The sequence below is a fragment of the Miniopterus schreibersii genome (assembly GCF_964146895.1).
Source record: "Miniopterus schreibersii genome assembly, chromosome: 8".
In the NCBI taxonomy this organism is placed as follows: domain Eukaryota; kingdom Metazoa; phylum Chordata; class Mammalia; order Chiroptera; family Miniopteridae; genus Miniopterus; species Miniopterus schreibersii.
The window spans coordinates 69,413,306-69,431,080 of NC_138109.1; the positions used below are offsets into that span (position 1 = coordinate 69,413,306).

Consider the following 17,775-nt stretch of genomic DNA (forward strand, 5'->3'; position numbering starts at 1 on the left):
AGGAGGAGATACTCCCGGGGAGGGCCCGGGCGCGCGGGCGGGGCCGGCGGCGGGCTCGCGGAGGAGGCCCCCGCGCCCGGAGCCCCGCGCCTCGTCCGCGAGAGGCCAGCGGGCCGGGGAGGGGGCCCCGCCGTCCGGGCCGCGCGCCCGCCCCGCCGCCCGGGCCCGCGCGCCCCACTCCCGCGGCCTGCTCCCGGCCGCCCGCGCTTCCCCGCCCCTCGCGCCGCTCGCGCGCTCGGTGCCCGCCCCCTCGCCCAGCGCCGCCCGCGCGCAGCGTCTCGCGCCGGCCCGGCCCGCCCGCCGGGAAACAGCCGCGAGAGCAGCGGCCGCAGCGGCCGCTCCCGCGTCTCCGCCGCCCGCGCTCCCGCCTCGCCCTCGCCCTCGGCGCCTCGGCCCGGCCCGCGCCCCGGCCAACGTTCTCTCGGGGCCTGCCCGGGCCCGCCGCCCGCTCCCCGTCTCCGAGCCCCCCCAACCGTCGCGCTCTCCCTCGGCGCGCGGCCCGCCGCCTGCTTCCGGGGCGGGCGGACTGGGCGCCTGGTGCCGGCGGCCGCAGCGACAGCGCCCCCGGGAAGCGGAGGAGGAAGGAGAGAAGAGGTGGAGGTGGCCGCAGGCTGAGTCGCGGCCGGGATGTCCGGGCAACCGCCGCCGCCGCCGCAGCAGCAGCAGCAACAACAACAGCAGCAGCAGCAGCAGCTGCCGCCGCCACCACCACCGGCGGCCGTGGCCCCGGTCTCCGGAGTCGTTCTGCCAGCGCCCCCGGCCGTCAGCGCCGGCTCCTCTCCCGCCGGCTCGCCGGGTGGCGGCGCGGGCGGCGGCGGCGGCTTAGGGGCCGCGGCGGCCGCCCTGCTCCTCCACCCGCCGCCGCCGCCGCCGCCGCCCCCGGCCACCGCGGCCCCGCCGCCGCCGCCCCCGCCGCCCGCCTCGGCCGCCGCCCCCGCCAGCGCGCCCCCCGCGCCCCCGGGTCTCGCTGCGGGCCCGGGCTCGACCGGAGGCGCCCCAGCCCTGGCGGGCAGCAGCGCCGCGGCCCCCTTCCCGCACGGGGACTCGGCCCTGAACGAGCAGGAGAAGGAGCTGCAGCGCCGGCTGAAGCGCCTCTACCCGGCGGTGGACGAGCAGGAGACGCCGCTGCCTCGCTCCTGGAGCCCGAAGGACAAGTTCAGCTACATCGGCCTCTCTCAGAACAACCTGCGGGTGCACTACAAAGGTACTGGGCGTGTGTCCTGCGGTGGGAGTGGGGCCACTGACCCGGAGTGTCCAGCCGCCGCCGCCGCCGCCGACTCTCGACCCGCCCCCGACCCCCTGCCTCCCGGGGCTGGGCGCCCTCGGAGACGACTCGCCGCCCGCGCCGCTTCTCCGAGGGCGGGACGGGGGTCGCGGTGAAAGGCGCGAGGGCGAGGGGCCCGGTGCTTGGAGAAGGAAGGTGAGTGCTGCTCCCGGGCGCAGTGGAGCGGGCGATCCCGGGCTAGGCGTAGGACACCTTGAGGGAATCCAGCATGACAGGACGCAGCTCGCCTTCTGATTTCCCCGGAAGATAAATCTTAGGGCTTGGATGGAGGAATCCACGGGCTCGGAGTTGGGTTACATTGTTCTCCAGGTGGCGGTGGGTCAGGCGTGCGTTCTCTCCTTACGCTGGGGGAAGAGAGGCCCGATTCCGAGGTATAATTTCTAATTAAGGGAGAGCGGGGATAGGTAGGGGGAGGAGTAATCAGTGGAGGATTTGGTCCAAAATTAGGCCAGAGATTGTCTAGGGGGACAAAAGGACAAGGGGCCCAAGTTTGCCATCCGTGTCTCTTGCTAAAGACCCAACTGGGAGGGTAAGAGAGGCGAAACCTCAGGAGTCCGTGTTTTCTTCCGGGAGCAGAAATCTACCGCTACTGATTGGAAATGCCCTATATTTACGTGTTGGCATTATACGAAGTCTGGTTGAAAACGGGGGTTTTTAAAAATGTGATTTAGTATTCTAAAGAAAATTGGCTTATGTTTTACACCTGCAGTTAAAAAAAAAAAGCCTTAGGCTTGTGCTTGTCTCTCCTTCTTCCCTCATCTATGTTTACTATATTAAAACAAAGCTTTATGCAGATCAGTTTTACATAGAATTATAAATTGCAATGGGAATTTTTGAAATGTAGCCCAAATTAATAGCGTGCATCAAGTTTACTTGGGGGGCGGCAGGGGGAGAGGAACAATCCAATATATCTGCCTGGAAACAAATCCAGTTTTTTAGGCCCCAAACCTGAATCTGGAGCTTTTACATTAAAAGCAGCCTTATTTTGATTGGCTACAAAGAGAGGGTCTTAATCAGATCTTAGTAACATAGATGTAGAGGGTATAAACAATCGTGGTGGTGAAATTCTTAACGAATACAGGACTGAAATTTGAGGAGAGCCTTGACAAATAAGTTACTATTTAATCAGAAAGGAGAATGGCGACAAATCTAGGAAATGATTTGGCTGCAGAGAATCACGTACAAAAATAGGCCTTGTTGAATATTCTTTTTATCCACAGACCTCAAGGAAAGCTTTGCATATGCTTCTTAATTTAAATGGCTGAAAATTTCAAAATATTGGGCCTTTGTTTTGTCTTAAGTTAGGACATTTTGTTAATACCCTGTGAAGACTATTATTTAATTTGGTGTTTTAATTTGTGTGAACAGTGCTATGTTAGGAAATGTTTACTTCTGATCTGGCCACCAGAAAGCTTTTTGTTGGACTCGACAAAACTTTTTAAATTTAAGGTCGGTGGTTAATAATTAGCTTATAAAAATCAGAAGCAGAAGATACGGAAGATTATAGAACAAAGAGTCCTAGCTTTCCTGAGTTCTGCAATCATTTCTGATTTTAGGCATGTTACAAAACAGGGCCTCAGTTTCTTCTTCTGCCTGATGAGGGAGTTGAGCTGGATGGTTGAGAAGGAAATTTCCAGCTCTAAATTTCCATATCTAAGATTCATGATTACAACTTACTTAGCCCTGTAACATGGCTTGATTAGCTTTACTGACTCCTTTTACATGAAATTGATGATTTAGGTCAGAGAAAAAGTACATACTTGTGTGAAATTGTTTGGCGTTTGGAATATTTATGACACTGCTGTCTCAATTATTTTTCCTGTTGGCCTCTATTACTTTTTGTTGTGTAATACCAAGATTCACATTCTGGAAACTTCACTCTTACAAACATAAACCATTATTTCCGGAAGAGCAGATTTTGTTGTTAGTTATCCTCTTGCCTTTTCTGCCCCTTTCTTCTATTTCCCCTTTGTCTCTCCCTTCCCCTGTGATGCAAACACAGTTCTTTTCTCCCTTCTACTGCCTCTTCCTCTTGTCTTGTTTAATTTTAATGTGTTGGGTGTTTTTTTCCCATTTTTCTGTGTGCCTTCTGAGTGGACCACACCAAAAGTGCTGGGCAACTCTGTCCCAGTAATAAGGGAAGGGAGTAAAGGGGAAGTGTAGTAGGTAGTGGGTAATAAAACTTGGAAGTCCCAAAATAAGAAGAGTTAATTTTATTTAACTTATCATTGTGCTGCATTGTCTTCACCTAAGCATTTTGAGACACTTTAACATTTAAAACTGCTGTTCATGGTATTTTTTTATACTACAGGATTTTGAAGGGTTGATGATAATTATTTTCCAGAATGAGAATTTTCCTTACCTTTGAAATAGAAATATCTTGGTCTCTTTTGCTCTGACCACACTTTGTTTTTAAGAGGTTATTCTTCTAAGTTGGAATTACTGTTTTTGGAAGCAGTGTGTGGTTCCTTAAATGACTTGAAGGGATTAATGTTAAACAATGCCAGACAAATAGAAAAAGTTGTTTGGATTGCAGAGGAATAGCAGGGTGTGTATTCTATATGTTAAAACTTTAAAAAACCACACAAGGCCTTTTGCTTAGCAGTCACATACCAACTGTTGAAACAGGCATGTTTCTTTCCTTTTATTTTTACAATTCTTGTCAGCTTTGAGTAAATACAAATATTACAAGTTTAGACTTAGTTATAATGGTAACTTTATTCCAACTTAACGCATTTCATGAATTTGACAATGGATTTGATTACTATAAATGTTTTCAGTTACAGATTTCATTTTTATATTTGTGAAGTTACCACTCTTTGGATACTTTACAAATCATTTTGGTAGAAGTAGATTTGGACAAGGTGGTGGAATTCTCATTTAAGATTTGAGAAAGTGGGGGCACCTAGAGGTTAGATTTTGCCAGTCATAATTAAGCCAGGATTGAAAACTAATTTTCACTGATTCTAAATGTAGTACTCTTTCAACTATACCGAATTGCCTATTTCAGTTTGTATGAGACTTAATTATCTCAGCGAGGTAAAGTTTATTGATCTCACGTTTAGAACTTTTTGAAAAATAGTTGACAGTAAAAGTACTTCCTCTGCGGAAAAGTGTTTACCTAGAGCACACTAATGCTGTGGAAAAGTCCAGACACCTTGATTATGCTAATTTAGGCAGCTTAGAAGAAACACAAGATAAGTGTGAGTTGGGAATGGTAGGAAGCAATGAAATAGTGGATTTCGCTTTTAATTAAAGCATTATTAACTGTGTCTAACCAAATAGGTTGAGCTTTTGGTATGCCTAATTCCCCTCCCCCTCAATATCAACAGTCATTAAACCATAAGTTTAATTGCTTATCTGATTTATTTCACTTCTTAAGGTAGAACAGAGATCTCAATAAATATTTGCTTGCCTGCCAATATAAATGTCTTATAAGAATTATGGGGTTTATATAAAATTGTTCCTCAAAATCAAGAAATTTAAAAACCAAACTGAGCTTTTCCCCAAAGGCCCCTTTGCCAGATTTTTGGAAATTTAGGTTTAAAAATACCAGAGGATAATTCAAAGAATCAAGTGAATCTAGTGATCATACTTGCAGTAAAATAGATAATAGAAATGATAATTTATTGAGCAGTTGCTATAGGGCAGATATTCTACTAAACAATGTGTATATATGCCCTCCTCTCTATTTACATATTCTTTTTTTATTCAACAACCTTTTAGTGAATGTTTGTTTACATTGTGTAAGGTTCTGGGCACTCAAAGGTGCATGAGATACTGTCTTTGAATTCAAAGAGCTCAAAGGACATGAGTATAGTATAAAGGACGTGTTAAAAATGGGCATACTTTGGAGGACAGAAGGAGTCTACCCCGGGCTGGCATTGGAAGGGATGAAGTTGGTGAGTCGGGGACAGCTTTTAGAGGGAATGAGTCTAGTGGTCAGTCTTAAAAGATAAGTATTCTATAGGGGAAGAGGAAGGGCTGGGCATTACAAGTAAAAAAGCATAGAGAATTATTATATATATTTGGGATCTACAAGCATTTTGGGTTATTGGAATTTAAGTGTGTGAAATCAGAGCTGATGCTTGGGTTTCTGATTGTTAGATTCTTGCATTGAACCATGAATCAAATAATGATTGTAAGAAGATATATTTGAAGATAAATAAAAATGGGGATCTTAGCCATGTGATCTGACTTCATGGAAATCAGAAGAAACCAAAGAAGCAAGCCTTACAGAAAGAATAGGTCATCTGGAGTTAAGGTGGCTCCAAGTAATCACAACAGCTGGAGTTCATGGTTTTTCACTTTATTCTCCTGCTCAAGTGACTCAGCTGTTCCTGGTTTTCTTCTCTTTTCTCCCTTGACTGGCTTATTCTTTCCTTCCTATTTCAGATTCCTTAGAGACTTAATCGAGTTGGCCTTGCTAATTGTCAACGTTCTTAGTTGGGCAGAACTTTTCATTATATGCTGTGGCGTGAATTGGTGCTAACCTGTGTTGAATCATCTGTGGGGTGTAAGGGTAGTTATGACATACAAAACGTCCTCCTGGTATAAGGATGGCCTGGGCTCCACTTCTCTCAGTAAGGACAGTGTGTGAGGCAGTTTCTCCTGGAAGATTGGCACAGGCCGTAATTGACCAGAGCTTGGGGGAGATCTAGGTTGTGACTGATTTGGGAGTCAACTCTTGGTGGTAGTTGGAACTCTGGGAGTGGATGAAAGAGTAAGTGCAGTGAGAAGAGCAGTCAGTCAAAGGTGGAACTCTCAGCAGCACTAACGTGAAAGGACTGGATGGATCCCAAAAAGGAATAGTTAAGAGGAACCTGGGCAGAGGAGAGCTTGGTGTCACAGAAGCTGAGCAGAGGGTGTAAGAAATGAGGAAGTGCTCTTTAGTGTCAAATGCAACAGAGAGGTTTAGTGAGAACGGCACAGGAAATTTTCCACTGAATTTCGAAATAAGATCATTGTGACCTTAGGGAGAACAGTTTGAATTGAGTGAGGGGGCAAAAATCAGAATAAATAGAAGGGACTAAGTAGAGAGAGAGTGAGTATAGATTACTCTTGAGAAATGTAGATGAGGAAAGAGATGAGGCAGTGCCTAGAGGAGGGTGGAGGTTAAGGAAGGTCTGTTTATTTCAACGGCTGGCTGGTGGTGGAGTACATTGTACCTGGAAGTTAGCTTCTAATGTCAGCATGTAGGATGCAAATCCACATAATCCAAAATTATCTCTAAAATCCCCTTTAGAAAGACTGTGTTAGAGACTATTGTATCATTTCTAAGTAAATCTCATTTTAGTTTGGCTGTGTGGTAAAACTGAAGTGACATGTTAGATGAGAGTGTGATGTTAATCCAAGGTATGGAGTCCCAATAAATTATACAAAATTTAACATTTTAACAAATAAATAGTAACCATACCTGTTTTTATTACCATAAAGTTTTTTTAAAAGTTCATTATGCTCACCACCAACTCCAGTGCATTACTGACAGTGATTTATAGCACTGGAGCATATACAGGGTGGGGCAAAAGTAGGTTTACAGTTTTTGTGGAAAATAATACAATAATTAATGAATAATACAAGAATAAATTCTGTTTCGCACTACTATAAACCTGCTTTTGTCCCACTGTGCAGTTTATGAAGTGTGTCCTTTTTTCGACACTGGGCCCTTACAGACCGAGGAGAAGGAAGTGAAGAGGGAAGGGGTGAAAGTAAAGTTGAGGAGGCTGTAGATACGGGCTCAGGGGCGCAGGATGGCCAGTCTTGAGGAGAAGAGGAGCGTGTGCCATTCACTGATAACAGCGGGAGAGGTGAGGAATGTCATGGACACAGAGCAGCTTGTATTAGGGAGGTCGAGAGCGGAACAAGACCGCATGTAGTGGTGGAGGCCCATTTCAGTCTTGTCTTACTTCAGTCCCGTTTTATGATAAAGTAGGCAAGGTAGTGTGCTCACTGAGTTCGAGTAGAGGACTTATCGCTTAAAGCGAACGGTGAAAATGTTGACTAGACACGGGAATGGGAAACAAAGCAAACTAAAGGGTTCCAAGTGTGCTGTGGATAGCAGTGGGAGAGCCCAGCTGTCTTCTGGCAGCGGCTCTTTGCAAGATTATTGGACTTTATTCATCAGAGCCCAACGGCCTGGTGCAGGAGTAGGGAAGGGAGATTAGCGTATTGATCTGAGGCTCTGGTTTTGTTGGTTGGGTGTGATGGAAGGATAGGCATCTGAGGAAAATCAAGGCTTTTTGGGAGCTTTTAAGTGATTACCTCATAAGCCCCCCCTGGAGGAGGGAAAAGGAAGGTAAAAACAAACCAAGAAAGGGTCCAGGGAATTGGAATTCCTTTGATGTTAGAGAGTAAGTGTAGAAGTGAAGTCTTTTGAAAGGGGAGATGATGGGATGGTGTGTCCCAGGGGAAGGTATAGGCATTTCTGCTATAATGCCAAAAATGTGTTGCTGGAAAAAACCCCGTGCTTTCCACAGAATTGCTCTCTAAAAGTAGCAGGGCTTATGGGGAAAATAGGGCTGGGGCAGACCACCTAAAACCTGGGAACTCTGTAACCAGAGACTACAAAAGTAACAGTCCTAATAAAATAGAAGCCCAGTTAAATTTCCACTGGCATTTGTGCCCAGTATCACAGGCTGCTGACCCTTCACATCCTTACGCTTCAGGGTTTGGACCTCCTTCTGAGAGATGTGAGTGCCTGACAGTGCTAATCAAAATAAAAAGCTGACTCGGGATTTCGTGCCCCTCCCTCCCTCCCTCTCTCCCTCCCTCCCTCCCTCCCTCCCTCCCTCCCTCCCTTCCTTCCTTCCTTCCTTCCTTCCAAGAGGAAATACTTACCTTTAATTATTAGAATGGCAAAAATCCAAAGAAAACCTGGCAGTGTCAGTTGCTAGTGAGGGGGCAGAGCAACAGGAACTCTCAGACGTTGCTGGTGGGAATGCAAAGTGATGCAGCCACTTTGGAAGAAGGATTGGCAGTTTCTAAAAAGCTAAACATAGTTTCACCATTAGATCCAGCAGTTGAGCTCCTTGCTACTTATCCCCACACAAATACCTGTACATGAATGTTCATAGCAAGTTTTCTCATAATTGCCAAAAGCAAGCAACCAAAATGCCTTTCCATAGGTGAATGGATAAATGGTGGTACATCCATACAATAGAATATTACTCGGTGATAAAAAGAATTGAGCTATCCATCCATACAAAAACAAGATGGATCTTAAGTACATATTGCTAACTGAAAGAAGCCAGTCTGAAAAGATTATATACTGTATGATTTCAATTATATGACATTCTGGAAAAGACAAAACCATAGAGATAGTAAAAAGATCAATGGTGGTCAGGGGCTTGAGGGGAGGGAGAGAGGATGGGATTAGCAAAGCATTGGATTTTTTAGGTCAGTGAAAGTATTCTGTATGATACTGTAATTGTGGATACATGACACTTATTTATTCATCAAACCCATAGAATTTTACAGCACAAAGAATGGGCCTTAATGTATGCAAATTAAAAAATAATTTAGAATGGAGTAGGGAAATCCCAGGATAGAATGTAGAATGTGACCACATAATCTTTTACAAATGTATAAAACAGCCTCAGAGAAGGGGAGGGGAAAGGTGCTGACCTAAGTAACTGGAAATCAGTGGAGTCTGTAAAACTAAAGGTAAAAGAAACTACCTGAGCACTAAACTCAATGATAAAGTTGTATTTACGGGGGGATATGAGTTAACAATTCTGATACTGCTATATACTTATACTAGAACTGAACAATTAATGATGGCACATGATGGGAGCTAGGTTTCTTACCATGGAGTGGAATTTTATAGATAAGCGGAGGGAGAAGGTTAGAGTGATCCATGTAATAATGGATTAGAGTTGGAGACATCACCATGAACTCATGTTTAGTTTACTATCGACACAGATGATAACATGGAAATACAAATTTGTGTATATGCAGAGGTTTAATACACAAACATATATTTCCTTGCTCTTGTCAACGAGGGCACCTAAAAGTATTAACACCTCCATAACAACTAGCGCACTAATACCTAGAGCTTGGGTTGTAATGCCATTTGCCAGAGCTCCTTGGAGAAATCGCTCATTTTAGGAGCGATTTTGGAGTAGGAAATATACTAGCATCTTGTAGTACCAGAATGTAACATAAAAAACACATCCTGGAAGTTTGTCAGAGTGCCAGAGGAGCCAACTGAAAAAACTCTGAATAGCCTAAGGGAAAACAGTTTGAGCAACAAAATAAATAAATAGTATTGGATTATAACCCATAGTATAAAATAAATATGTATGAGTCCATACAGATATAACCAAAGAGGAAATACCTTAGAACTTTTGATCTCCACTGCACTTGAGTTTTCCCCGGATGGCTTCATATAGTGGCAAGTGCAGCAGTTCCTGAAGCCACTAAACATTGGACATTTACAGGAATGCATTTCCGCAGGAATCCCGGTCATCGTTAACTCAGGGCCTTTTGTATATTGCTAAACTTTTCTCTTTAATTCATTAATGTACTGGGGAAAGCTGTGTTATGAACTAGATAATTTTTTTATTGTGCTGACATCATTCCCACATTTATCAAGTGGATATGAACTAATTTGTATTCAAGAAATGTATTTTGGAGTAGGGCAGACTATGAGAATTTAATATTTCTGAGGTGGAATAGTTTTAGGAGATAAGAGTGTGGCTCCAGGAAGGACTGAAGTTAGGGTGTATGTCAGTAGGAATGAAAATGCAAAATGTTCAGGAATTAAAGTTTAAAAACAGTAAAATAATCACAAATAACTGTTAAGTGTGTTTATGTTGTATGGGAAAGATGCCTGTTATTATGAGGGGCATATAAAAAGGTGGTTAGACTAATTGCAAGGTTAGAGAAAGAGCAGTTGAGGAAGTACAGCTTGAACTAAGATCTGAAGGATGAGTAGGACCTACCCAGGCTGAGAAGGAAGAGGCAGAGCTTTCCAGTTAGAGGAATTGCTTGGGGCAAAGACTGGCCTGGTGAATGGAGCTGGAGCAGAAGTAAGAAGGGAGAAAATGCAGGGGGAGGGCGAGATCAAAAAGGTTTTCAGGAAGTTTTATCTTTGTTCTAGGTGTAACGGGAGGCTTTTTAGAAGGAATTTTAGTTGTATTGCGGGATAGTGGTACAGCGAAGGCTGATTTATATTTCCAGAAAGGCACTTGGCAGCATGTTGGAGAGTGGAAGGGGGTGGAGTGGGCTTTATTCAGATTCTTTCCATTTCAGCTAAATGTAGTCAACAGATTGACTAGAAAGAGCTAACCTTACTAGCCTTAGAGTTTTGAAGCAGCATATGTATTTTCTTGAACCATGTAGAAAACACTAAATAGTGAAGTCTTTGTGTTCTTAAAAGTTTACACTTTAGTAGTGTGAGGTTGTATTTTGGTCACCACAGAATTTAAGGTAATAAAATTTCTGCTGATGAACATTATTAGAAATAGACCCTTCAGTCTGATAATACTAGTCTCACCTAAGAAATAGGATGAATTCTTTTTTAAGAAAATTGAATTTATTGGGGTGACACTGGCTAATAAAATTATATCGGTTTCAGGTGTACAATTCTGTAATATGTCATCTGTATGTTGTGTTGTGTGTTCCCCACCCCAGGTCAAGTCTCCTTCCATCACCATTCATCCCCCCTTACCCTCCTCTACCTGCCCCACTCCCTTCCCCTCCCTTTGCCTGTGTCTATGAGGTGGCTTTTTGTTGTTGTCGTTTGTTTGTTTTTGCCTAGTCCCTTCACCATTTTCACCCAGCCCTGCAACATGAATCCTTTTAATCTGAACCTTTTCCTAAGTCTTTAAATATAAGTTTTGTTTAAAAATGAAACATTCTTTTAACATTTACAGAATTTTTCTACAGTGTGTTAGTAGAGCATAATGAATATAACGGAACCTTGAAGATATATGATTGTGTTGTTTTTTTACAGTTATTTTTGCATAATGGAAAAATGAGGGGATTTTAATTCATACATGGATTTAACACTTGAGCCTACTAATTTAGGGTAAGGTTATATAACCTCTGTAAGAATTTTTCCATTTTAAAAATTGAGGTTAAATAACACCTATTTCACAGATGTTGAATGAGAAAAATCTATTCAAAAGCACATAATACTTTGAGAGGTTGTTTACCCCAAATATTTTCTCTTTTCCCAAAGAAGTAGCAAGGATAGGAGGAGATGGGAATACATGTGAAGTGATCCCAGAATGCTCATTGTAACTAAATCCTTTGTATGGGTTCAAAGTTGCATTGGATCAGGCTTCTTGAATTTAAATCCCAGCACAAATCCTGGTTTGGAATTCTCACACAACAGCATAACCTTGAGCAATTTTCTTTATTTTCCCTTAATTTCCTCACTTGTGAAATAAAAATAATACCTACTTCATAAGTCGTTTTGAATGCTAAATAAGTTAATAAATATAATTCTCTTAGAACAATGCCTTTCACATAGTAGTAAATGTATGTTAACATGGGCTAATTTGCGTTACAAGTGTAAATAGTGAATTATCATTTGTTATTATTAAGTATGCCTTGAGATCACCTTATCTTTAAAAGTTTCAGTCATTTCCCTTCCAAAAAAACCAAAACAGGTATAAAAGCTAGTTGATTTAGGGCTCCAGGGTTAATCAGGGTTTTCTTTGGATTTATTTTTAACTGTCTAAATTTTTTAAGTGCATTTAATTTACATGACCTTTTCCCAGGCAAACCAATTATTGTAACATACAGTAAACCCTCTATTTTGCAGACCTCTATTTAATGGATTTTGGATTTAATGGACAAAATTTCCCGTCCGTATGTCATAGATGAAAATTAACACTATGGTAATTTTAAAATGCTTTTAACCAAAATTTGCTTATAATTAAATCAACAGGTTATTTTTGGTTATTAATTCACTGTTATTTTTAATAAATTTTGGCAAATAAGCCATATATTGGAAAAAACACTGTAGTAATTTTGCCGACATAAATAAATTATTATATACCTACAGCTATAGTCTACATATTTAATCCAAGAGTCACTGCTCATAAACAAGAGTTCTTGGAATGATTAGCGAGCATCTTGCACAGTAATTGGTGTTCCTACTTGCCCTAAGCTGATGTTCCTACTTGCCCTAAGCCACGCCCCAGCCTTGTGCATTTGTTTACTTGCGTTGACCAGTGAAACTAGTGAATGCACGAGTTTACTAGACCTATTCAATATAAATTTAAAATTATAGAAAACTTTTCTGTGAAATTAAACTTTTTATACATATTTCAATTACACAAATGTGTCTCCATAAGTAAAAACAGGTAAATTAACTAATTTGTCCGTTTTTAACATACACATTCAGAAAACCTATTTTATTATATAATGGACTTTTGGCTTTCACAGACACCCCGTTGCCCAAATTAGTCTGTTATATCGAGGTTTTTCTGCATTTTTACTGAAAAGATGTCTTGCCAAAATCATAACTTACTATATGTCTATTTTTAAAAAGTGAATGGTGTCATTCTGCAGATTTGTGCTTTTATTTTTTTTCCTGCTTAACTCATTGTAAGTCTATTACCTACATATGTTAAAGCAGTTTTAGGGGTAGCTGTATGTTGCTGCTTCCATTTTTATCTTAGGCAAGTTAATCACCTCCCTGTGGTCACTTCTCACAACACAACACCGTATATACTTAAGACATCTATGGATGCAAGTTTTCATGGTAATGAAAAGGAGCAGTTGAGTTCAATTTCTTTTGGGCCAACTAAACATAAGCTAATCTGCATTATGAGTGTAAACTTAACTGATCAATGATAGGGTGTGCATTGGTAATTTGATGAAGTGTATGGTAAGGGAAGATACGATCTTACTGGGAAGATACGATCTTACTGGTTTGTGATGGTTATTATATGGCTAAGATATAATTTGTGACTTAAGGTTTTTAGTTTTAAAACAATCATGGTAAATTTGAGGGGGGGAATTTCGCTCCCCATGAAGGTATTGTTATAGTATGGCTGAAAGATGAATGACATAGTGTGTATTGGGTGAAGCATATCTAACTGAAACACCTGAATAATGATTTAGAGTACTGTTTCTCATACAGCCTTTTTGGGGGTTGTGGAGACTTGTCTCACTCTCTTTGAGTACTTTTTGACCAGCTACTTCAGCTTCTGTCTTTATTTTTCTGTGGTTTTATGGGCTTATTTTCTCTTGCTTACTTGATTTTTGTTCACATGCTAGCTTTCAAGGTTAATTGTGTCTTGGACGAGGGATAGGGGAAGCGATTGTGAGTGAAGGATACCCTCTGGGATTCAAATTGAGGAGTGGCTAATTTAAGAAGTTTAAAAGCCATTATCTTAACATTTTCTAAATATGTAAGCAATGGTATGGTGTTATATTACTTTCTTTAAAAAAGAAAGAAAATACAACTAGAGATTAGCTATTTCTCAGGCTGTAATTGACAAAAACAATTTATAGATCAGCCTTTGTATAGAATTAATGATATATCAAAGAACAAAATTGTAAATTCTTGAAGTAAGAATGCTCGCTCTTTTGTCAATTCAAACTAATTGTATAACATTTCACTTAAAAATATACTCTGTGATACTCATGCTTTTCGTTTAAAAAGGCCATTTGGCAAAATAGCTTCATTTAGGAATTTTATAAATGATATGCAAATTTAGATTAATAAAATAAAGATCATAGGTTTATCATGCTCTTCAAATGCAGCATTTTTTTCCCTTAAAAATATAGTGTACCCTACAGTAATTTAATTTTCATAAAGGATTGCTAGGTTTAGTGTGTTCAGATTGTAAAATTTTATTAAAACTAGTATTGTGTGAAGGTTCCATGGCTAACGGGCTATTTTGCATATTGGGTTACTAGCGATGATCATTGTCTTTAATTATTTGTACTGAGGGAAGCAGAAATGTATGTGTTATTCTATAAACCATATTTGTTCCTGAATTATTTGTTAAGATTCTCATTTGAATATCTCATTTGATTTTCATTTCATTTCTGTTTTGTATGCAGGTCATGGTAAAACCCCAAAAGATGCAGCATCAGTTCGTGCCACACATCCAATACCAGCCGCCTGTGGGATTTATTATTTTGAAGTAAAAATTGTCAGTAAGGGAAGAGATGGGTAAGTGTCAGTTGTGGTGGGAAAAATTGTTTGCTTTTCTTGGGTAATTATTTTTGTTTTAATTCATAATGTTTATGATGTAATTGGAAAATTGGAATCTTGTAAATTTTGGTAATTGGAAAGTGGAATCTGAGTATTTCAATATAACGGGTTGGATCTGGTTTTGGTTAGATACTAGGTGAAATTAAAGCTTGAATTGGTGAAATTAACCTAGTTTTTCTGGCAGGTTTGTCATTAAAATGAAGAATTGGAATTAAATAATAGAAACAGTGACTCATTTTCTCATGCCTTTTCTTACACTGTATTTTTCTGAATTCTGCTGAGAAGTTAAATCTTCTTAAAGCTAGTTAACCAAAGTAAAAAAATTCATGGCATTTTACAGTGGTTGGTGGTTACAATTTCAGGTTTAGATCACAGAAATGTATGTTTGTATGCTCTCATTTGAAGGCAATTCCCAGGGATTAGGATGTGGTTTAGAAACGTTCAGTTAGAACTCTGTGTAGATCCTAGAACCAACTTTTATATGACTTCTTTGCAACTTGGAATTGGTGTGTTTGTGTGTGTATGTGTGTGTGTGTTTACACCTAAGAATCACTTACAGGACTATTAAAAATATAGTAGTTTGGGTCTTACCCTGGACATTCCTAAATCAGTATTTTTAGAAGTAGAGTTTGGACAAGATAGGCATTTTGGGAAAGCTCCTTGGGGAATTTTGGTGCATCTCTCTGGTTAAAGAAATAATTACCTAGAATCATTTGATGTATCCTATGGTATTTCCTGATAACCTCATTGTGGTATCAGTGATCCTTTAAAGCATCCGTAGAGTCATTTGTTCAGCTACCAAGATAAAGTGCTTGGGCTGCATGAGTAAGCTGATCTGTATTTGAAGTGAATCATTTAGCCCCTCTTACTGCTTCTTCTATATTTAATTGACAAAATAAATGTATTAAGTAGATGATTCTTCTTTATTTGCTGAATATTCTCAGTGTCAACAATATGGAAAGTAGAAAGTGAAAACTTGTAATTAACGATAACTTTATTTAACTTCCTCAGTTTTCCCAAGTGATCAACCAAAGATAAAATCAGAGAAGCCAAGGATAAAGTGGTTGAGAGACCCAGATTGAAATAGGCACGTGATTAATCATTTCTGTCTCTCCTGCTTCATACTCAGTAAGCTTGTTCCTTTTATACTCAAACTGTATCCTAACCCCGTAATGCTGGTGGTGTGCGGGATGGTTCCCAGGGTTCTCTTTACCTTTCACATTACATGTTCTCTGCCTTTCCATCATCTTGACCTTTTATTTTCATGACAGCAAATAACCTGATGAATCTCAGATCTAAACTACATCTCAGGCTGCACCCTGAGCTCAAGACCAGTATACCTAACCAGATGTTTACATTTGAATGGATATAAATTTAGCTTGTCTAAAATCTTCTCAGTGCTAGCTTTGTTAGTTGTTTCACTAGTGCTAGAAACTTCAGATATTTCCTGCTTTTACTTTCTTTGTCCACCTCTGAAGCCTCTGCCTTAGTCAGGTCTTGGTAATTTATCCCCTAAATTACTGGGGTGGTTGGTTAATTGGTCTTGCAGTTGCTCCGTTTTCTTCTTCCATTCTATAACTGTTATTGGTGTTTTTTTTAATACAGAACTGAATTGTGACTGTCCCCTTCTTGAGACCATTTAGTCCACCTGTTGCTTTGAGGATAAAATCTATAACTTTGTTACTGAGCAAGGGCTCACTCCCTGACACAAATAGAAGGCTATACTATGCCACCAGATTTTAAGAAAAGAAAAAAAATTTATTGGACAGGAGGCAGAGCTCACATCTGCCTCCCTCATCCAGTTTTGGGGTGAGATTTAACAGGCTGGTATGCATAGGTGCTCATGGGGCAGGCTTCTGTAGGAGGGATTTGGAATTTGGTCATTTATGGTAAGATAGGGTAGGGACTTCAGGCACTGGACCTTGTGGACAGCGGAGATTTCACTTCCGAAGGGTTCGGCTTGCTTGCATCCCAGTCACGTCCTAGTTTTTGGTGGGGGTGGGGTGGACTCTCTGGCCTTGCAGTGGAATGGGAGGTCAGAATTCCTCTACTCCTGCTTCTCCCCCATGACTTGTGGTTTTGTTCTGTTGTCTCTGAAAAACAACTCAGTACCTTGTTAGAAACAGGATAGGGCCAGTTTGAGGTGGTTTCAGGACTATTACAACTTCTTAGCAGGGTCCTTCATGAAGACTAACTCCTTTCTAGTTTTTCAGTCTTATCTTTTGTTCCCAGGTTGCCTCATTTTTTTTTTTTCTTCTTTCATTTTTAAAGTTAGGTATAATTTACATATACCTACACAGAGTGTAGGTCTCTGAGTTTTGATAGATGTGTACAGTCATGTCACTGCCACCACTATCCCGATCTCCAGCCTCTGGCAACCACTGATTGGTTTTCTGTTTCTATAGTCTTGCCATTTCTGGGATGGTTTATACATGGAATCATACAGTTCTTGGTTTACCTTTCTGTTATTTCCTTTTGAAAATATAAGTAAATAATGGCAGAGAAAACTGAACATATATCACAGATAACTGGTAACAGTAGTTGCTTTTCTAGATAGGGGAAGTGGTTAGCTGAACATAGAGGAAACTTTAAATGTTTTTGACGCTTTTGAATCTTTTTGGTTTTTTTATAATGTGGTTTGAAATTTTCTTTGCTATTTTGTAGGTTAGGATATTTTTACATTTAGAGAGTTACTTTTGTACTAATACCTGCAGTCCCCTCCTTTTAAGATATTTTCTATTTTGAGCAGTAATGGAATTAGCTAGTAATAACCTCTTCACCTTCCCTTCCCTCTTCCATAGTATCTATATTTTTGGCATTTAAAAATTTATTACTGATTTACATGCAGTAAAATTCACTTTTTTGGGGTGGCATGTATAGTTCTGTGAATTTTGACAAATGAAATACAGTCATGTAATAACCACCACAATCAAGATATGGAACAATTCCCTCACCTCCCAAAATTCCCTTTTGTTTGTTTTATATTCCTATAGTTTTTGCTTTTGAAACCAGAATGTCACATAAATGGAAATGTCATATAAATGTGACCTTTTGAGTATGTTGTTTTTTTACTTAATATGATGCATTTGAGATTCATTTTAGGTAGTCCAGTGTATTAATATTTCATTCCTTTTTGTTAAACTCTCCCTGTCTTCATTTTGTTAATTGTATTATATCTTTATGTTGTAAAAGCACATCTTTTACCTCATCGTTCAATATTAGTTCTAAATTCAGTTTGTTCAACATCACCAGAGTTTGTTGCAAAGTTCTCTTGGTGTATTTTGATTGTCTGAAGCTAATTCTTTACTAG

At 40.8% G+C, this 17,775-nt stretch overlaps 1 protein-coding gene across 1 annotated transcript in view; it reads left to right on the forward strand.

Moving 5' to 3' along the window:
- The first annotated feature begins 545 nt into the window (after positions 1-545).
- Positions 546-17,775, forward strand: part of RANBP9 (RAN binding protein 9) — a 77,855-nt gene continuing 60,625 nt past the window's right edge. Inside the window, exons 1-2 of the mRNA XM_081144149.1 lie at positions 546-1,204; positions 14,312-14,423. Coding sequence (XP_081000275.1) covers positions 628-1,204; positions 14,312-14,423 — 689 coding nt within the window. The 5' untranslated portion in view covers positions 546-627. The remainder of the gene's footprint in view (positions 1,205-14,311; positions 14,424-17,775) is intronic.